At 35.7% G+C, this 23479-nt stretch overlaps 1 protein-coding gene across 1 annotated transcript in view; it reads right to left on the reverse strand.

Annotated features, from left to right (window-relative positions):
• Positions 1-23479, reverse strand: part of LOC149228360 (ferredoxin-dependent glutamate synthase, chloroplastic-like) — a 367732-nt gene that overhangs the window by 97817 nt on the left and 246436 nt on the right. Inside the window, exons 12-16 of the mRNA XM_089378162.1 lie at positions 10682-10797; positions 10297-10494; positions 8862-8972; positions 8226-8465; positions 7888-7986 (exon numbers count right to left, since the gene is read on the reverse strand). Of these exons, the coding sequence (XP_089234288.1) occupies positions 7888-7986; positions 8226-8465; positions 8862-8972; positions 10297-10494; positions 10682-10797 (764 nt within the window). The remainder of the gene's footprint in view (positions 1-7887; positions 7987-8225; positions 8466-8861; positions 8973-10296; positions 10495-10681; positions 10798-23479) is intronic.

Raw genomic sequence — 23479 nt, forward strand, 5'->3', positions numbered from 1 at the left:
GCAGAGCACACTTTCTTTGTTATACAAGAATGTCCAAACAAACTGGATAATGAAATTGTAACTAGGTTTGGTCCTCATAATGTATATTTATCATTGATGTATTTATTATAATTTGTCAAGCATGTTCTTCATGCTAGAGTCAAAAGAATTTATTTTTAGTCAAAAGAAAAATTATGTGTCATGTCCCATTTGGACATTTAAAAGAAAGAGATTGAATTTTATTTTTGACTCTATAAGTCCACAAGATGACCAATTTGGCCCTCCTTGGACAAGTCAGCCTAGCCCTCCAAGTGGCACCTATTCAACTGAAGCGAACAATGTTCGTTCTGAATCTTCACATTAAATACTCCAGAAGACTTGGAATATAAAGATCTCCATTGAGATACAAGAATATATATTAGAAAGTATGAATAAGAATGATGTTACAAATAAGAGTGAGGGGTCTGCTTATATACTAGCAGTGCCTCTTCATGGAATGTCATGTCCCATTTAGACATGTCTCTTCAGTAGTAATTATTAATTAACTAATCATTATTACAATTATCCTCTTTATTTATATTTATATTATTTATATATATTTTATTCGTAACATTGCCTTCCTCCTCAAAAAAGTTGTCATCAAAGCTTGTTGATGCAAAAGGCTTGATCTCTCTTTTGGTTTCAAATGTCTTCTCGTCTTGGCACTGTCATTTTCAATCATACAAGTTGATATGATCTTCTAAGTGACAAACAAAATTGTCGCATTGAGAAGGGATCAAACCATCCTAGATTAATCTTCTGTGGAATATTCCGATCACTGGAATTTTGTAACGAATTGTCATCATAGAACTGGATTGAGGTTACATCAATATTCTTTGGACCATCAGTTTGTTTTTTTTACTCTGAATGGTCCCTATACGTAGCTTAGTTGAGTTGTCTACTCTCATGATTCGAATGTTGATAGGGAACTTTTTTGGTTTGACTTTCCCTTATTAGGTTCATGGAAATTTTTGATTTCCTTCTAGTACTACGTTTGTTGAGTTAGCTACACAATCTTCGTTTGGAATCTTCATCATCTGGATTGTAACATGTGAGTGTGTTTTTTCTTCAACTGACTGATCCTCTTCTTGAGTTCTGTTATTGATTGGTTTGATATTTGTTTATTTATCTTCAACTGGGGATGTTATGACTGACGACTTCGATACTTCCTCTTGAATACAGTGTTCTAACTTGTCTTTTAACGACTTCTTGTCTTTCTTAAGCTTTTTAATTTGTGTTAGTAATTTTTCGCTATGATACTTAAGACGCAAGACTTCTTCATTTCTATCTGCAGTGATTTTGTCAATTTCATTTTTCATATTTTGTAAAACTTTTTTACGTTCTTGAAAAATTACTTTTGAAATATCTTGGATGTTTTCTAGTGTTACTGAATTTGGCTTCACAGTGACATCCTGTAGTGTTATTTTTTTCTTTTTGTAAGAAAATGTCAAAGACTTATTTTTCGTATTCAGGATGAAGGAATCAAGGGTCCAAATGCAGGGTGAACCTAAAATAATGTCACATTGATCGCTCCATAGTGTTTGAACTAAGATTTGTGATACGAATGTATACTCCAACATTTAATTGTAAATTGGTTATGTCATATATTTTGTAGTTAAAAAAGTCATATTTTTCTATTATATTTGACTCGGGAATCACTAATTGGTTTGCGATTTTAAGTTTTATATAATTTTTATTTTCGGCTAAAGAGAGATAGCGATAGTAACATCTTTTTCCGCAATACACCCTTTTATTCTAAATAGCATTGAAACATAGTTATATTTAGTTTTTGGAAATCTTCCAACCTTTATTTCCATATTAGGCTCCATTTTGCTTATTTGAGATGAACTTAGGTTTTTAAAAGTAACCCCTCCTTTATAATAAAATATTATTTTCTCCTTAATAAACCTTCAAAACTTTATTCCGTCAACTAGTATTGAATCCTTTACTAATTCTCCTTTTATGTTTTTTGACTTGGAATTTCCCTTCGCTCTTCTTACTTCAACTTTCTTTTCCCTTTCAAAACTTCTTCGTTCAATAATCCTATTTCCTATATATCCCTCTTTTTTTTTTCTTTTTTTAATAATACCTTTTTTTTCTCTATTTTTTTTATAATATATCACCTTAGCAACTAAAAGTTCACTAACTAAATAATCAACTTGTAATTACCTGGGGATATAATAATAACTTTGTAATTACTCTTTTTCCCTTTTCCCCTTGGGTGATATAATAATATGATAATATGGTTCTCCCTTTAACTTTTATAAATAATACATATACTCTTAACCTTTTTAATTTACCACTTAGTATTATTTTCCCTTTATAATATTTGGGATATTGCGATATTCTAATTGTTATAACAAAAACTTTATGGTTTTTATGCTATGCCTTTAATTAAATATGAATTGGGAATATAATAAAAGATTCTCTTCAAAAGAACACACCTATTCGTATGCACCCATTCCTGTGGATAGAAGACTGTTGAAACAGCGGTTTACCGTACAATACAGCGACAAATTTGGCAGTTGATGATTGTACGGATTGAAGAATGTTGTGATTGCACGAGATCTTATAGATATATCCAGAAAATCACATGAGGAAACAATTTTCTACTCTACCATCACATCTTCTCTCTTCTCTTAGAAAGTAGCAAGTGCAGGAAACATTGAACCACATATAGTATATGGTTGTTGTAATTTGCAGTTTCACGGCAATAATTCCAGAATCACAATTTATGATGGTTTTGGTTGAACTCAGCGGAATGGGGATAGCAGTTGTGGTTTCGTCTAGCAGTCGAGGTGGAGGTTTCAGCCAACTGCTATTTTTTTGTTTTGCCCTTCCTTTTTTTAATTATATTTTTATGTAAAAAAGAATTTATATACTTTGTTCTGTTATAAACCTTTTTTGTTATTGTTTATTTTTTTATTTAATATTTGTTTTCCTATATTATTTTTTAAATCTCTTTTTTTATTTGATTATTTCATTATATATATATATATATATATATCTTTTTTTTCTATAATTTTTTTACTTTTTTTATGAAAAAAATTAACTCTCTTTTTCTCTTTTCTTTCCTTCTTTTTCTTTCTTTTTTTTTTTAATTTTATTTATGGCCAAAGCCCTAACAGCGAAATGGAGAACCTCCAATTAGTTGTGTGGCTAAAAGCCTCAATCGCTTGGCAACGAACTTGATTAATGTTTGATGGGCAAAAGCCAAATCAAACTGGCTCTGTGCAGCGGCTGAGCGGCCAGAGGATCGAACAACTCTGATACCAAATGAAGCGAACAAAGTTCATTCTTCACGTTCAATAATATAGAAGACTTGGAATATAAAGATCTCCACTGAGATACAAGAATATATAATATATATTAGAAAGTATGAATAAGAATGATGTTACAAATGAAAGTGAGGGGTCTGCTTATATACTAGGCAGTGCCTCTTCATGGAATGCCATGTCCCATTTAGACATGTCTCTTCGGTACTAATTACTAATTAACTAATCATTATTACAATTATCCTCTTTATTTATATTTATATTATTTATATATATTTTATTTGTAACGTCAACCCTCTTGGATAACTATCTATTGGAGACCTATTCAACCTACTAGGAGCTCATTCACTCATCACAAAAACAAGTATCTTCTGCAGCCAAGTGAAGGAAGAAGAAGCCAAGTCAAAGGAGAGAGAAGGCGAGTCAAAACAAAGAAGAATATTCCCTCGTTGACCAAATCCTTGATTTGCTATAGTTCACACGTGTGGGAGGCCTGTTTTTCTGTGAAAGAGGCCAAAATTCTGAGGTCAGTTGCAGGCCAAAATTCAGCCCTAGTTGCAGGTCTGAAATTTTGAGTCTAACGAGATTTGAAGCAAGTTTGACCATCATTGACTTTGACTTTTGGAGGTGACTTGGAGAAGGGTTTGATTTGGTACCTTGGTGGCAGTTTAGTATTGGTTCTTGACTTGGATATCTCTCATTTTGATCTAACTCTATAAGGAAAGGATTGCTAGGTTTTTTCCATTGTGGGTTTTCCCAGGGTAAAATTGTGTCTTGTCTCTTGTGCATTGTGATCTCAATTTCCTTGAAAGATTGAACTAATGTGTAATTGCTTGATGAAGAAGATATAAGAAATAATAAACAATAAACAATCTAATTCTCACAAGTAATAATCAAGAAGAGGAATTAAGTGTTAGACTACATTGCACTTGGTTTCTCAACACTGGAAGTGATTTGAATCTCTGTATGGCCATTTTACCTGTTCCCCTATTTTTTGAAATCTTCTTTGTTAAGGAAAATCCTCTCAGGCAATATATGAAATTTACTAAATCCTCGCACATGATTTGAATTGAAAATCCTATTAAACTTATAGAAGACGCGTAACAACTTTATCTTTTGGATTGAGTCAGTTAAGATAGAATTTTCTTGTACCCACAAGATTGTGATTATAACAAACCTTTTCCTAGAGATTGAATGACAAGCAGAGAGGATAGAACTAGATCACCTCATGTATTTTGTTGACCATTGAGGGAGTGCAACTCACTTTGTAAGAAAGGTCCCACCATAGATCTCTCCAGGATGTTTTCTTCCCAACAATTGAATCAAGGGAAAATTCAACAAATATCATTTACAAATGCATTGTATAGATGTTGAAACATGTTTCCCAAATGTGAAACATGTTTTATACAAACTAAAATGCATTTCAACATTTCAATATGGATATGCAAATAGTATGCAGGGAGGCCACATTTCCAACAATATATATCTATATATATATATATATATATATATAAACCATGTCCTCCATGCCCTGTTTATGTGGTCGTCATGTCAGACACTCATTTTTGTGTGTCCCATGTCCCTATGTCAGACAAACTTATCTTAACATAGTTCATATTAACATTAAATAATTAAGATGGAAGCCATAAAAAAAGGGTAGTAAATATGATTTCAAGTTGACCTGTTGTAAGAAATCCTTTAGTTTCGATATATGCCCCTTCCAGAAAATTGGGAATCAGGCAATGTTCCACCAAGTTTCCGGGACGTGGGGACGGAGGAGTGGGGATACGTAGGAGTGGCCTATGCAGAAGCTCCCCACCAACTTATAGGAAACATGCGGGGACGTCGGGTCTTTAACACAAGGGACCTGACAAAAATAGTAAAATAAAAATACTATTGTGATATTGTCTGAGATATAAGAAGGAAATAAGCCATGTTTGTCTCAGGCTTTTTTATTTCCTCTTGGTGAATGCGGAGATGGGCTGAGTAGTCCAGATGCCAGAGGGCTTGATGGATCAGATCAAATGTTTTTTCCTGTTGTGGATTTTTCATCTTTGGGCGATTTTAGTGAGCAACCAGTATCAGTCAAGGAAGATGTTGCTGGCCACAAAGAGGCACAGAAAGATTCCAGATCATCACAAGCAGGCAGTCAGTCTTCGGGTCCTTCAAGTGGAGAAGTTGACTCGCTTCCAAAAGCTGAAGCTATGTTGATGTTTGCTCCAGAGTATACGCCAGTTGAGGCCAATGTTCCACCAAGACTCCGATGCGGGGAGACACGGGTGCGGGGAGACGCATAGGGGGGACGTTTGAGAGTACCCTCAAATTTTAGGGAAATTTTGGGGGTGCGGGGAGTCGTCGAGGTATATATATATATATATATATATATATATATATATATATATATATATATATATATATATATATATATATAATTCAAGTTCATATTCATTGTTCACTGTTCAATAATGAAAGCATAAAAATATAAAATAGACAATTGAAATTTGAATCATTGATCCATCCTCATCATTAATTTTGATACATACATCATTCATATGACATACTCAAGTGACAAGTCTCATTATTGAATTAATTATTATTCATACATACCATGAGATTCGAAAAACAAAAATAAAAATCAATAATAAAATATTCAAATACATTGATCGATATCATTCATCATTCAATGGTTCATCATTCTACAATCTACATTGATTTAAAAACTAAATTCATCATTCATCATTCTAGAATCTAAATTGAAAGTAAAACATACTATTATATTTTCAAAGTTTGAACACTAAATCTATATAACTCAAAGTTTCAAAGTTCAAACTCAAAAATAGTTAAGAGTGAAATGGAAATGACTTTGGGTTGAAATGAAATGAGCTTTAACTTTAAGGTTTAGGCTTTTAAGTTTTAGTTGTTTAGTTTTAATTTTAATTTTTTTTTTAGACTTTTAAGCTTTAGTTATTTAGTTTTAATTTTAGTTTAAAAAAAAATTGATTTTTGAATTTTTGATTTTTAATTTTTAATTTTTAAGTCTTATTAGACAAATTTAAAGGGGGACGCCCAGGCGCACCCTTTTTGGGGAGTCTAGACTCCCACACTGAAGGGGGACGCCCAGAAGCACCCTTTTTGGGGAGTCTTGGGGAGTCTAGACTCCCACATTGGGGAAACGCACCCCCTTGCGTCTCCCCAAGACTCCCCAAAAAGGGTGCGTGGGGAAACGCACCCCCAAGAGACTCCCCGTCCCTGGTGCGTGGGGTGCGAGGGGTGCGCGCACCCGACCCTGGGGGACGCATCCCCGTGGAACACTGGTTGAGGCTCCTAGGAGTGAACTTAGTTCATCTGTTTTCAGAAGTCCATATATTCCTGCATCTAGAAAAATTCCAACTGTGGAATCAAGTATTAATGCATATGTCTACAGTGCTACACCACCACCTTCTCCTTACCTTGAAATCTCTGATAAAAATTCTGAATATTCTTGTAAAGGAAATGACAATTGTAAAGGGAAGGATGATTACAAGCATGTTCAGTCAGGAAAGCAGTTGTAAACTTGTATGAGAAGCCATTAAAATTATTAAAATTTGACTTTATTAAAATTATTTGACCTTGATTTTTTGGGAAATGAAGGAAACGTTTCCTTTTTTTGGGAGGAAACGACCCCCTTTGGAGTTTCCATGTGTATCCTGCTTTTGGGAGTGTTGGGAAATGACCCCAGACGACCCCACATCCCTGGAGTGCAAGGGAGCGAGGAATCGTGATTCCCAGATGAGGGGACGCGTCCCCATGGAACACTGGAATCAGGTACATTACAAAACCCTCAATCCACCAGGGAAATAGGCCAACAGTCCCTTTGAAGGATAGAGATTCTGGAGAGAAGATTGAATAGTTGGGAAAATCAACAGAAGCAGGATTAATTTTCTCTGCTAAAGCACTCAATGCTTTATCCAATGAATGGCTAGATTTAGGTAATAATACAGATTCCAGATCTGAAAATAAGGATACAGGAAGACTGACTATATGAAGGATATGAATCAACAAGGAATAAAGCAATGGGCATGGTATCTCAGGCATATGAGGCTGGTGCAAAAGAAAAAGCAGGTAGGCAATGAAAGCTATCTCCTGGATCTGCAAAGAACTAGGAGAAAAGAGAAGAAAAGTATCCTTCAGCATATGATTAGACATGAAAAACCAGTATTGATTCTGAATCAAGGAACAAAGATGGAAAATCCTCTATTTAAAAAGAATCCAATGTGAATGATCAATAGACAGAAGAACAGATGATGTTGTGCCACTACGTTATGTCTCAATGGTAGTAAGCTCCCGCTTTTCTCTTTGGTTTCATGCACATAGAAGTTGGGTAATTGTGCCATGAAACTGTTGTCAGGAATAGTAAGCCCTGTGAAAAGATTGGAAATTTGAATTTCAGAGGGATTCTACTCACGCAATCTCTATTCTTCAGAGATCTCACCCTTACAAATATAGCTGAGGATCTTGTAATTCTTCTGGGCATCTGATTAAACTCTTCAGTTGTTATAAAATAACGAGTAACTATTAATGATAAAATCAAACCAAGAATAAATTGTAATATCACCTGTATTATATCAGCATTGCCTTTCGCAACTCCAGAGGCAACAGTTCCAATTCCAGCCTCTGCTACAAGCTTGACAGAAACCTTTGCCATTGGATTGACCTAACAACCAAATACCAAGTCATCAACAGCTATACAAAAAAGGAATAAACAAGTAGACACATCAATGACATTCATGATCTTACACACTTCAAAAAAACCATATTTAAAGACTAATTAACAGAAGGAAACACACACACACACACACACATATATATATATATATTGAGTAAATACTTAATTGCATTGACAACCTGAAGTGATGATAACATACATCTCAAGAGTCAAAACCACAAATATACCTGGTGAAGGTCAAAAATCAATTGCGCAAGGTCCTCGATAGAGTAGATATCATGATGTGGAGGAGGTGATATCAGAGGTACACCAGGTTTAGAGTTACGCAATCTTGCTATGTAAGTGCTGACTTTCTTTCCAGGCAATTGCCCTCCTTCGCCTGGCTTTGCTCCTTGTGCAATCTTGATCTCCAACTGATCTGCATTAACTAGAAATGTTGGAGTAACACCAAACCGACCTGAAGCAACCTGATAACCAGAAGCCAAGATCAAACTTAGTTTCAAGTCCCGTAATAATTAAATATTTACTTGCATGTATCTGAGGCTCACTTTATGCTTATGTGTTGAAAAGGAATAAAGTCAGGACAAATGATTTGTGTGATTTCAATATGTGTTTATTGTCATTACAACCCACATATCAGAAAAACTAATTAGATAAAACAGATCTCTTGTTTGATAGTACAGAAATGATAAGCTATGTAAGATGAATTCTAATGATATGTTTGTCTATCTTCTTTTTTTCTTAATAATAACTAATACTTAACATTCAATAATTAGAAAACTGATTGATATCTATAAGAGGTGGCACCAAGAAAGAATATTACAGATGAAAAGAAACACATAATCTCCTGAAAGATCACCAACCTGTTTAATTGCACTAGTGGCAGTGTCACCATTTCGAAGACCTTTAAGGTGTGGAAATGTTGATGAATATCCATCAACTACATCTGATAGAGGTCTCCAACGCACAGGATCCTTCACAGATATGACTCCCAACATTAATATTAGAATATACTCATTTTAATTTACTAACCATAAGCATGTAAAGTATAAATTATTAGAAAATTCTATATGAATGTCCTAAAAATGGCTATCATGGGAGCACAGTCTTGTGGCAAGCAATGAGGTGATTGGGCTTGTATTAATGCAGTGTTGATTTTCTTAGTGCAAATGAGATTAGCACAATATTTTGGAAATTCTGATTATTACTTTTGATATAGATCTTTTTTTTAACTTATTCCAATATATCATTCAGCAATTATACTTCAGAAATTCAACCATAAAGAACAGTAGAACAGTAAAGATCACAATAACAAAAAGGAAACAAGATTTACCCTGGGAAAACCCAGCAACCCTTTTCAATAGAGAAATTCTTCTTGTTCAATGAGAGACACACCGAGACCTATGGTCAAACCTGGTCTTCCCTCCAAGTCAAGTCACCCAATTATATCCAGCAATTCACTCTTCCTGTCTGACCCAGAATTTTAGCCCTCCTGCAATATCCAGTCACCCTAGAAATTTCAGCCCTGCAGCAACTGCCCAGTTACCCAGAAAATTTCGGCTCTTTGCAACAAAATGCCCAGAAAAACGTGAACCACAAAGAAAGAAACCAATCCACACGTGCGAGTTGCAAGAGAGAGAGAGAGAGAGGAGCGAGATTTCGTCCTTCTGTTCTTCCTATTCCATCCTTATCCTTCGCTGGCTACCCAGAAACTATCTTCTGTGAGTGAAATCCAATCCCAAGTGGAGGAGGTCGAACTGCCTTTATATAGTGATCTGTTTAGGTCGAATGGGTGTCTTTCGCCAGGGCCGACTTGACTTGGAAGGAGGCCGACTTGACAACTTTTGGAGCAAAAAATTACATTTTAAATATTCAAATTTTCATCTTTAAAAGGTCGCAATGGGACTTTGATTCGAAATAAATTTTCTTTTGGCTCCAACATTTATAAATATGCTTTACAATGATAAACACAAATACATCAAGGGACCAAATATGATAAACACAAATACATCAAGGGACCAAATATACATTATGAAGACCAACCATAGTTGCAAATTCAACACAGATGTGGGTTCAAAACCACCTGAGTGGGAGCAGATGAGGCCAGATGCAAGTCCTTGGTGACTTTGACATCATAGATACACACCCCATGGTATAAAAACTTAACCAAAGAGATTTTATGAGATATATTTCTCAAAAAAAGGGTATTAAAAGCTGTAGCTGAACACTGAGATTCATATTCTAACGCATTACAAGATTTGCGAAAAAAATGTTAAAAGAGGAAAAATATCAACTAACCTCGCCCCCTTCCCCTGAATTTGATTTTCCTCCTATTCTGTTCATTGCCACGGCAATCGATTCATGTGTTTCCCTTGAAATAGCACCAAGTGACATGCCCCCAGTGCAAAAGCGCTTCACAATTTCTGAAGCTGGTTCGACCTTCCCAACAGGAATAGAAGGCCGATCACTTGCAAATTCTAGGAGGTCACGAAGGACCTGCAGAAATGAAACATTCAGGCAGTATAATCAATCACTGTAAAAGTTCTGAAATATGGATAGAATAGTCTTGTTTAAGGAAACAATTCTCTCCAGAGTCCAAATACAGCACATACTATTAGATATTAGATACATATTTTCATATACGGGTAGCTACAAGTGAAAAATGCCCCCATAAGCAGCTTACATTTACTGGCCGGTTAGCAAGGTGTTGTTGGTAGACTGAAAATGCGTTTTCATTTTTCTCACGAACAGCTTTATGTAACAATTTTGACATCTCTGGATTATTGCCGTGATATTCACCTGCGAGATTACATATCATTTTATTATGTGCAGATTACACAATTATAAAAGACCCTTGAAATATTTAAAGCCATTATTAGATGTTGCCACAAAGAAAACATCTTAAGAAAGTTATCAAGTTTTATGAATATGTAGAAATTAAAAATAATCAATAGATTGCAAGGGCATACAATTCATAGAAAGAACCAAATGTATAAATGAATTAGCATAAGATATAACAATGTCCAAACCCAATTTAGAGGTCGGACCGTCGTCCAGTTGAAGAGGTACATTTTCTTAGAATAGGTGTGAAATAATGGAAAACACAAATATCAAGCAGGTTCCGTTTTAGCACATGCAATGAACTTTAGAGCCAATCCTCTAGGATTAAAATTTAAAACAAACACAAAAGTTATAAATGCAGGCTTCTATAGGTTCTAGAATAGACTTGTTTTAAAAATGAACACGGCACACTTTATTAGGCTCATGCTCCATACAAATGATAAAATTCAAAGGCCACAAGTGGTACCAGACAGAAAGTGAACCTCCCACACATTGAACATCTATACCATATGTACAAAGATGAAATAAGATAATTTTGTTACTGTCCACAAATGACCAAAAGGGTAGGGCATACAATTTATAGACAAAAAACAATTGTCTGAATCAATTAGCATAAGATATAACAACGTCCAAACCCAAATTAGAGGTCGTACCATGTTCCAGTTGAAGAGGTACATTTTCTTAGCATAGGTGTGAAATAATGGAAAACACAAATATCAAGCAGGTGCCATTTTAGCACATGCAATGAACTTTAGAGCCAATCTTCTAGAATTAAATTTTAAAACAAAAGCAAAAGTTATAAACGCAAGCTTGTATAGATTCTATAATATACTTGTTTCAAAAATGAACATGGCACACTTTATTAGGCTCATGCTCCATACAAATGATAAAATTCAAAGGCCACAAGTGTTACAAGATAGAAAGTGAACCTCCCACACATTGAACATCTATGCAATATGTACAAAGATGAAATAAGATAATTTTATTACTGTCCACAAATGACCAAAAGAGTAGGTCAAATGGACTATGAAGTACAATCAGTGTTAATAAGTTCTCAGATTGCAAAAGATTACTCCGGACAGATAAAAGTAAAGGATGTCAATCAATGCTTAACCATATTAGTAAAATAGGGTTGTGGTTATCATCCCCACAAGGGTTGAAGTGCCTTCATGACATGCTTATGTTTTTGTTGTACTCGTGCTTATGAGCATTTGTGCTTTGCTAACACAAGAGGGTGAAGGGAACAAGTACAAACCTTAATTGAATTTCGAAAAATAGTTACCTCTCACTTCTCACTACTTACCCGAACAAGACTTCAGCATGTTAACATTTATCTCCCAGCATTAAATCTAAAATAGAGCAGTTGTCATTTACTTAGGCTGACTGAATGCTCCCCTCCAAGAAACAAGTGAAAGGTATCACCAACTAAATCAATGATACATTGCTTGATGATGTTGCCAAGGAAATGTCCAAAGCTAAGAGGAATGAGTTGAGTGGCACCACAAGGATCTTGAATACAACCAACAAAGAACAAAGACACTCCTAAAATTTTAGGCCAATGGGAAGAATCTAGTAATATGAGTCTCAATATTCACATTCGATGGTCGAGTGTAATGTCGCCGATTTTGTAAGCCCAGAAATATAATTCTGCTAAAATCTGAAAGTTCTATGTAGAAATTTAAAAATTCTTTGCAAAAACTTAAAAGTTATATGCAGAAAATTGAATGTACTTTGCAGAAAACTGAATGGAACTGAATGTACTTTGCAAAAAGTTAAATTTACTTTGCAGAAAATTGAATGGAACTTAGTGTTCTTTGGAGAAAATTGAATGTACTTCACAAAAAACTGAATGGCACCGAATGTACTTTGCAGAAAGTTGAATGTACTTTGCGTAAAACTGAATGTTTTATGGTTGTTTCAATTACTTAAAATGCAAATTTCTTCTTCAAAACAATTCAGATCATCAATTATAGATAGAACATAAACTTAAGGATCATCCGAAAACAGCCAAACACAAATATGAGACACTGAGATTTTGCTCCAATGACCAGGTGAAAACCCAAATGACTTTTATTCTATTAGATTTCTTCAATTGTTCAGTAGAGTACAGAGAGAGAGAGAATGAGAATGAATAAAGTCACCAATGTCTGATCAACTTGCAGCTGAAGTGCACTTGCTCTTTGCTTGAAGATCTTCTCCTTCTCTTGATCAGATCATGTCCTTCACACTTGCTCCAACTCTTTCCTTGCTCTTGCTCTTCACTAGTTCTCACACTTCTCTTGCACACACTCAACACTTGCTCTCCTTCTTCACAATGAACATGCTACTCTCAACTCTCACTTGTTCTTGCTTAAATAGATGAGAAAAGAGAGGAGTTACAAAATGAATTCATGCCTTGAGCCAATAATAAGATAATCAAATTCCATGAGGGAGGAGTTACTTGAGAAGAAGTGTAATTAATCGCAAGAATAGAGAGAGAGGTACACTTGTCTTGAGGAGTGACAATTCGAATTAGGGAGAGAGAGAGTCACACTTAGACATGAGAGAATATTTGGTGAGAGTTACAAATTGAATTGAACGAAGAAGTTACAAGTGCATTTAATGAGGAGTTACATTTTTGCCATACATTGAATTAGTGAAGGAGAGTTACATTCTCTTAAGTGTGGAGTTATTATGTTATTCCAAGAGAGAGGTTTGATTTGCCAAGTAAGAGATTCTCAATTTAATTTACTTATTCTATGAGAGAATTCGTTTTTATTAATCCATTAAAGGTGAATGACTTTATACGATTTTATAAATAATAGTATCATAATAATAATAATACTAATAAGGATAAAAATATTAATTCTTGACTTGTATAATTATGATTGATTTGATTTTAAAGTGGATTCCTTATGTCAAGATCATCCTTGATCATTTAGACATGACTTTCTATTTTTCGAAAGTCACTTGCAAATTGAGATGTGACTTACTATTTTTGGAAAGTCATATTAGATTGTCAGAAATGAAATTTTATTGAAGGTGGTTCAAACATAACTAAAAGATATGATTTCTTCAAAGAGAATTTGATCCTTGAGCTACCAAATTTTAACATTCCCTCTCAACTAGGGAGGAATTTCTTTCTGCATCAAAGATATCTGCTTCCTCTGATCTCTTTCATTCACCTCAATTTAACTATGCTCTGTAACATTTGTAACAATGATGTCACAATCTAAAGAAGAATCATCCACTTGACACAAATTTGGAAAGGAAAGGATCATCACATGGACAAGACTCAAGTCACACAGACGAGAATCAAACACAACCAAGTTTCATTAAACGCTAAGTAGTGGAACACCTACATCCTAGACAAGTCACACAGACAAGTCTCACTACACCTATTGGCCAGATAGGTGGCTCTTCCCACATCTCAGACTGTGGGTCGGATGCATACTGAGGCCTACTCTTGTGGCACACACTACACAAGAGGTCCCTAATCATCAGGAGCTTCCCAACATCATTCCCTAATCTTGTGACCTCTGACAAAGGAGAAAGGCAGCTCATTGTTCTCAATCAGCTGTGAGCGCTTCCTGAAAGGGTCGCATCCATAAGTCCAAGCTGCTCTCTAAAAAGCAAGAACTTTCATTTCAGTAAAGGCTTGGTAAAAATGTCAACTATCTGATCACAAGTGGAGATGTGATGGAGCCTCACTACTCCTCTCTACACCATATCCCGGAGATGGTGATACTTGATCTCAATATGCTTGGACTTATCATGAAACACGGGATTTTCTGCAAGACGAATCCCACTCTTATTGTCACAATATATAACTGTTGTGTTTGGAACTTGCTCAAATAGTTCCCCAAAAAGATTTCTCAGCCAAACTGCCTCACAGCTAGCCATGCTAGCAACAATGTACTCAGCTTCAGCTATACTCAGTGCAACAAACTTCTGCTTTTTGCTCATCCAAGAGATCATGGCAGATCCCAAGCTAAAGCAGCACCCAAAAGTGCTCTTTCTATCAGCAGAGTTACCAGCCCAATCAGCATCAATATATCCATGAAGTCTTACATTTTTACCAATGTATTTCAATCCTAGATTGATAGTTCCATGCAAGTATTTGAGTACATGTTTTGCACCAATCCAGTGGGCATGAAAGGCATCAATCATATGTTGACTTGAAGTGTTTACAGCAAAGCATATGTCAGGCCTAGTGTTTACCAAAAATATCAACGCACCAATGAACTATCTATCATATATACTCTATGGGATTTGCCGAACTAGGTCTTGTAGCTTTGCCACATAATTTCTTAAAGTTCATTTCCATAGGAGTATGCATGGACTTCCATTCTATCATAGCAAATCTTTAAAGCTTAACAACATATTTTCCTTGATAAAGATAAATTCACCAAGTCTTTGTCAAACCTCTAGACCTAGATAGTAATGCATCAAACCAAGGTCTTTCATTTCAAATCCAGAAGCTAACTCTCTCTTACACTGGAGGATAAAAGGTTCTCCTCCTATCAAGAATAATTCATCAACATATAATACCAAAATCAAAGGTATACCTTGGACTATCTTGACGTAGAGGTTTGGGTCTACACTTCTTATGAAACCAAGCTTTATCAGGCAACTATCAATGCAAACATACCAAGCTCTTGGAGCTTGCTTCAACCCATATAAGGCTTTCTTCAGTCTGGATACGTGAGTTTCCCTATCATGCTCTTCAAAGCCTTGTGGTTGTTCCACAAATACGTCTTCCTTGAGGAAGCCACAAAAGAAATCAATTTTCACGTCCATTTGGTGAACACCCCATCCCTAGCTAGCAACTAAGACAACAACAAATCTAATAGTAGTATATGGAGATACAAGTGCAAAAATCTCATTATAATCTATTCCCTCTTTCTGAGAGAAACCTCTAGCTACAAATCTAGCCTTCTATTTTTCAATACTACGATTTGCACCATATTTAATCTTAAACATCCATTTGGAAGTGACAACAGATTTACCTTGAGGTCTAGGAACCACTTCCAAGACATCATTCTAGATGATGGACTCGCGTTCTTCAATCATGGCATCTTTCAAAACTTGTTATTTTGCAGCTTCTTCAAAGGTGCATGGTTCTGCCTAAATGATGTTGCTCATGGCAGCAACATACCATTAAAACCGACTTGGATTCTTACTTTATCTAAACGTTCCTCTTGGGGCAGCATGTTATTCAGCATCTTCCAAGGTATCTTGCAGCCATAATGGTCTCTTTCTGGTAGGAGGATCATGAAGTGGAGGATCCATGAAACACATTGGATTATCAACAAGCTCATTCTCAAGTTCTAGTTCAGACTCAGATGTAGGCTATTTTTCATTAACACCTTGTCTTTTAGCAATGGCAAGAGGAGGAGAGTCTATTGCTTTTCTAAGAGCTGCATCTTCATAAAATGTTACGTCTCTACTAAACTTTATAGTTCTTTAACCAGGTACATAAATTCTATAAGCTTTTCAATTATCACAATAATCAACAAGCGTACCTACCATATGACATACCATGCTTCAGTCGACCTACCCTTAAAGAGTCAAAGGGAATGGCTCAAGACAGAGACAGTGCAGGCGCCTCTTGCCCACCAAACCTCCTCCCAGACACAACACAATAGACAAAGAATTATTAGCAGCTTCTTCCCTTCGACCTCAGATGTTAGTAGCAACAACTCATCTACTTCTCCTAGGGTCACGCAGTTGGATTCCATGATGGTTCTGGGGGACCCGGACAAGTAAAGATGGCCTTGCTCGACCCCCTCGCTATCGACCATCAGATTCTGGAGAAGTTGATCCCAATGAATTCATCCTCAACCCCCACTCCCTTTTGTGGTGTTGCACAATCCAGCGACAGACATACTTCACATTTCTCATTTTTGGTCATCTCATCTGACTTTATACATTCTCTATTTGTACTTCTATTTCATGTTGGCACTACTTTAGTCATATCTTAGTGTTATTAGCTTTGGAGTCAAAATGGAGTCGCATCTGCACTCCCACATATCTTGCATTTATAGCGGATGTATTTTCTTAGTCCAAATGACCTAATTTTGTGGTCACCCAAGGACATTAATAAATCTTTGAACTTCTTTTGTCAGAAATTCTGGCACCCCATCCATTTTCAGCAAAATTTAGCTCTATATATCATTTTGATAACCCAGAATGTTTCTCATTACTCACAAACTCGATTATTTGCTCTAACAATTAAGCAAATATACACACACACTGGATTTTCCTTTTTAAATGTTCCATTTTGAATCAAGATTAAACTCAATTTCTTCCATCCATGAACATAGATGTGTTAAAGGAGTCCATTCGAGAGAGGAAATTCTAGCATGTTGATCTTCACAAATTACAAGAGATATATTCGATGCAATAAACCCATCAATTTAGGGCCTAGGTAACTCAGAAACATATAGCTTTTGCAGCCACTCAACACATGCACTGATTTCACAAAGATAATATAAAAGGCAACAATAGATCGAATAGTAGTATAGTAGTATATCGAGCTACAGGTGCAAAAATCTCATCATAATCTATTCCCTCTTTCTGAGAGAAACCTCTAGCTACAAATCTAGCCTTCTATTTTTCAATACTACAATTTGCACCATATTTAATCTTAAACAACCATTTGGAAGTGACAACAGATTTACCTTGAGGTCTAGGAACCACTTCCAAAACATCATTCTAGATGATGGACTCGTATTCTTCAATCATGGCATCTTTCCAAACTTGTTCTTTTGCAGCTTCTTCAAAGGTGCCTGGTTCTGCTTGAATGATGTTGCTCATGGCAGCAACATACTATTAAAATCGACTTGGATTCTTACTTTATCTAAACGTTCCTCTTGGGGCAGCATGTTATTTAGCATCTTGCAAGGTATCTTGCAGCCATAATGGTTTCTTTCTGGTAAGAGGATCATGAGATGGAAAATCTAGAGGATCCATGGAACACATTGTATTATCAGCAAGCTCATTCTCAGGTTCTAGTTGAGACTTAGATGCAGGCTCTTTTTCATTAACAGTTTGTCTTTCAACAATGGGAGGAGGAGGAGAGTCTATCGCTATTTTAAGAGTTGCATCTTCATAAAATGTTATGTCTCTGCTAAACCCTATAGTTCTTTGACCAGGTACATAAATTCTATAAGCTTTTGAATTATCACAATAACAAACAAACATACCTTTCTTACCTAAAGCTTCCAATTTGTTCCTTTTCTCTTCTGGCACATGGAAGTACACAAGACAGCGAAAGATTCTCAAATGACTCACTTCAAGTCTTTTACCAGTGAAGACTTATTCGGGAGTCTTATTGTCTAAGGCCTGATGAGGAGTTCAATTTTGCACATAAACAACAATATTCGTAGCTTCTCCCCACAAAAACTTTGGTAGCTTTTGATCATGCAGCATGGCTTTGACTGATTCCATAATGGTTCTATTCTTCCTCTTAGCCGTGCCATTTTGTTGTGGATTGTACACATACCTACTTGCTTTGAGCCAATAATAGGAGAATCGAATTCCATGAGAGAGGAGTTACTTGAGGAGAAGTGTAACTCATCCCAATAACAGAGAGAGAGGTACACTTGTCTTGAGGAGTTAAAATTCGAATTAGGGAGAGAGAGAGTTACACTTTGACATGAGAGAATATTTGGTGAGTTACAAACGAATTGAATAAGCGAGTTACAAGTGCATTTAATTAGGAGTTACATTTTTTCCATACATTGAATTAGTGAGGGAGAGTTACATTCTCTTAAGTGTGGGGTACCTATTTTATTCCAAGAGAGAGGTTCAATTTTCCAAGTAAGAGATTCTCAATTAATGTATTAAAGATGAATGACTTTAGACTATTTTATAAATACTAGTATCATAGTAATAATAATACTAGTATGGATAAAAATATTAATTGTGGATTCCATATGTCGAGATCATCCTTGATCATTTAGACATGACTTTCTATTTTTGGAAAATCACTTCCAAATTGAGATGTGACTTACTATTTTTGGAGAGTCATATTAGAATTGTTAGAAATGAAATTTTATTGAAGGTGGTTCAAACATAACTGAAAGATATGATTTCTTCTAGGAGAAATTCAGCCCTAAGCTGCCAAATTTTAACACATTCCTGCTTGCCTAACCATCTCCACTAGGCTAGCAAGAGGGAAAATTTGTTGAGGAGTTTTGCCATATTATTATTATTATTATTATTTTTATTAAAGAGACGAATTATTATTAATAAAAGTGGCAAAATATTATTAAATAAAAAGGGGTAAAAGGTCATTCAGGAAATAAGTGACTTAATCCATTATAGATTAAAATAGGGAGACATCTAGAAGGACAGAGAAAATCTGGCTAACCATATAAAAAGGGAGGAAATCATTTCAAGCATTCTATCCTATCATTTCTCATTGCCATTGAAGAGAAGCTCAAGTGAGTTTTAGACCGAGGGATTCAAACAAAATCCTCACAATATTTTCGGTGGACTCCATTGCCACCCTAGCTAGTTTTTCTCTGATTTTCGTGGACAAATTTGCCACACTAGTTGGATTATTTCCAGGAGTTTACTTTGAAGATCTAATTGATTTTCTTGCAGACATTATTTAGCACCTTGGTTATTTGTAGGAAGACAAACCCTTATCTTCAAGGGGGTCAAGTTTCTCCAAGTTTGAGCAGAAAGAAAGGAGGAACAAGACTATCTATTTCAAATTACAAGCAAGATGGTCAAGTTGGATTATGCTCCAGAAATTAAAGAATGCTGAAATTCTTCTTATTACAATGGGCTGAATTTATTTTCCTTTATTAAATATCCATTATATAGTCAATCATTTCTATATTGAAGAGCCTTATTTTACTAAGGAGGTTCGTGGACTGAAACTGATATTCCATTAGAAGGCTGAGATAATTTCCCAAGAATTCTGATGCAAGGCCATAAGAAGTTGACTTGTGCAAGAAAAATTATATTTATCCTAAAAGACCGAGTTGGTTCTATTGGGGTTATTCGCTTAGCTTGTTTCACCAAATTCATTCAAATCTGATGCACTAAGATGGAGATAAAATGTATTTATCATTGTCTTAAGCAGGGTTTAGATCAGAAAATAGGGGTTGAGCTTTATCTTGAAGAGTGTCGAATTCCTTCCCACAAATCAATGACATTTGCTAGCCTTGAAATTCAAGACTGATAGACCGAATTTTTCAGGAGGGTTCCACGAAATTTTCTTGGAAATTTCCAAGGGTTCGATCTCCTTAGCAAAGGCTGAGTGCTCTTTCCAGAGGTCAATTCTATTAGCAGAGACTCCCATTGAAAGTGAAATATTTTTTTTAATTGAAACTTGTATTGGCTGGAAGTGCCCATCAATTTCTTGGCATATTCAAGAAACAACTCAAGTGCTGTAGCATTTTTGCATTAGTCGTCAAGAGAATTTGTCTAGGATGTTGGAAAATCAAGAGACTTGTGGATTATAGATCATTTTCCTTATCATGATAATTACTTGTGATATTTGTTGGCCTTTAGGCTTTTATTATTTATTATATCTTGTTCATCAAGCAATTAACAAAACAATGAAGATCACAACGAGACGAAGTACACAAGAAATAGGCTCCAAACTAGGGCAAAACCCAAAAAGAAAGAAACTTCTCTTCTTATAGAATCTTCTTACGATGAGCCTTCCAAGACCCAAAGACCAAAGCCCAAAATCCTCCCAAGCACAAAGTCAACCCACCTGCAAGATCTTCTTCAAGGCAGCTTCAACTTCGACACTACAACTTCACTTCAGAATTTTGGCCCTACAATTTCGGCCTCCTGCAACTTTGCATCTTCACACGTGTGGACAGAAAAAGATAATCTGCAAGATACTTTCACTTCTTCTTTTCTTCGTCCTCCTTGATCTTTCTCATTCTTCGCTATTGCAGATCAAACTTGTGATGAGATGGTGCTTCAAATGAGTCAAGCTCCTATTTATAGCTTTCTTGAGGGGTCGAATAGCCCTCCTTTAGGCCGACTTCATCTTGACTGGGTTGGCTTGGTCTTGGAGAATAAATTGGCTTTTCTTGACTCAAAATGAATATTTTTCATTGTTACGAAGAGTCCAAAGGGAACTATAATAGATGACACAGTTTTTTATGTGTCCTAGAAAGACCTATAAGCACGAATAACATGCTTTTGACCTAGAATTGAGCATGAAACCCATGCTTTGAATAAAATAAAATTATTTTTCTTTCTTTTTCTTTCTTTATACAAAATATACAATGTCATGTTTACAAAAAAGCGTAATTATGAAGCCCAAACCTAGTTACAATTTATAACACTCCCTCTTGACTAGGGACGTATTCATAATCCCATCATGAAGTACATGGAATCTCAATCTTGAAACATTCTCATAAGAAGAGTCGGATTGATAAGCCATTTGTCAAGCATCTATCATAATTGTAAAAATCTGGAAATTCCAAATCCTACTGTAGTAACTGATAATATTTCTTTTATTTGTTAATTTACTGAAACAAATTATTTGTAGTTGTCTACGGAAAATATCGAAATGCATACACTGCAGTATTCACAAATTAATTACTGTGGAAAATAAATGTAAGGAAGATACTAGCACAATAATAACACATTAACACAGTTATTTTTGGACATTTGTCCTCGGAAAAACCCAATGTGGGAAAACCGATGCAGCAGATGAGAGTTTCTTTTATTATTCTTCAGCAAAATCTCATGTACAATCTACGAATAGCAAAATAGAAGAAGAATTACTGAGAGAAATTTTACAAACAAATTTCTCCACTCCACAATGAATTTCTGACACCTGAGAGGACCTGTTTCCCTCACGCTAGCCACACTGCAACACCCTCTGCACAGTGACTATGTTGTCCCTACGTCACTGCCTTTGCGTTGGTGATCTGCATCCCTCTCCTGTGTTACCTCTTCCTGTCGTTTCTTGCACTCTTGACAGTTGTTGATACCCTCTCTCTCTCTCACTTGCAACTCACCCTCTGATTCGATTTCCTCTTGCTGAACTTTAGCTAGTGAGAAAATCGATCTACTTGGGTAGTTGAGTATCTTCCTGGTATATTTTCCAAATGCCCATCAAAGTCCCCCTTATAATCTTCTCGTTGAACAATCAATGGCCCAGATTAAATTCTAACAAATGGCTCGGACCATATTGACTCTATCTCTGTCTTTTTCTAGAAGATTCACACCCAGTTTTATTAATATCCTTTAATTATTTTAATTTCCTAAGTTTAGACTTAGGCATCCATTAAAAATAATCAATTATTTTAATAAAACTGTCTCCGGCTGGAATTTCCCAAAATGATTTATGGGTATTCTGGAATACATGTGTCCTAGCCTCCCTACAAATTTTGAGGCTTAAAGCAAAACCGATGCTACCAGAAATCAACAAAAACCAACACTATCATTGAAGGCCTTAACTAGACAAGCTCAACTTCATTCAAGAGCATTATGCTGGGAGGCTTTACATGAGCTGCCACACTACCTCTAAGGCACATACCCCATTCGAATGTTCACTGGGTATGTCCTTTTAGGACCATTCTTATCTTCGATTTCCAATCCTGAATCCTCAAAGAATATCGGTCCTCTTCAACTACTATTATCTTGGATGTCCTACCTCATCCTTAAAGAGAATCGATATACAACTTCTTTTATAGATAATTTAATCCATAACAAGTTCCAATCTCAAATGCTTATCCAAACCTCCAGACTCCAATCTTTCCTTATGGCCTTCACTAAGACTTACAGTTGTTAGTCTTGGTCTAGTGCATGACACATAAAGAGAAGAACTATCCAACATCACTCTGTCTCAATTAGGGAAGAGATGTCTGCCAAACCAAGCTTGTCTCTCAAATACTAAAGCTTCTTGTTTGGTAACACTTTAGTCAGGACTCAAAATAACTACTACTTGTTCATCTGTAGGTAAATAACGCAGCTCCACAACCCCATCCCGTACCAGGCTTCTGATGTAGTGGTACTTATTATTTATATGCTTCGTCCTAGCATGAAACATCAGGACTTTTGTCAATTGTATGCAGCTTTCATTGTCGCAATGTATACATGTAGGGCTAAGCAGTCCTTCAAATAAATGTGATAATAACTTCCTGAGCCAAACAACTTCTTAACAAACTTCACTTGCAGCAACATACTCAGCTTCAACACTATTCAAAGCAATTTTATCCTACTTTCTGCTCATCCATGAGGCCATGGAAGATCCTAAGCTGAAGCATCCAACTATTGTGCTTCTTCCATCTCTCTCACTACCATCCTAATCAAAATATATATATCCCATGATTTGGATCTCATTATTGTTATAGTGAATGCATGACGTATGGTTCCACACAAATATATTAGGATATGTTTGGTTGCAATCTAATGGTCTTGCTTTGGCTCCATCTGAAATTGACTTAAGGACATTTAATGCAAAACAAATGTTAGGTTTAGTATTTACCAGATACATCAAGGACCCAATCAATTGTTTGTAGCAAGTAGGGTGCACCAAACTAGAATCTGAACTCATCAACTTCTTCAGATTGGTAATCATAGGAGTTGTCATAGGCTTGCTATCCATCATGCTAAATTTTTGTAGAATCTTGATCACATATTTTCCTTGACCAAGATATATTTCACCTGG

The sequence above is a fragment of the Pinus tabuliformis genome, chromosome J (genome assembly GCF_031772625.1).
Source record: "Pinus tabuliformis cultivar Carrire ecotype Pingquan chromosome J, CPIR1, whole genome shotgun sequence".
In the NCBI taxonomy this organism is placed as follows: domain Eukaryota; kingdom Viridiplantae; phylum Streptophyta; class Pinopsida; order Pinales; family Pinaceae; genus Pinus; species Pinus tabuliformis.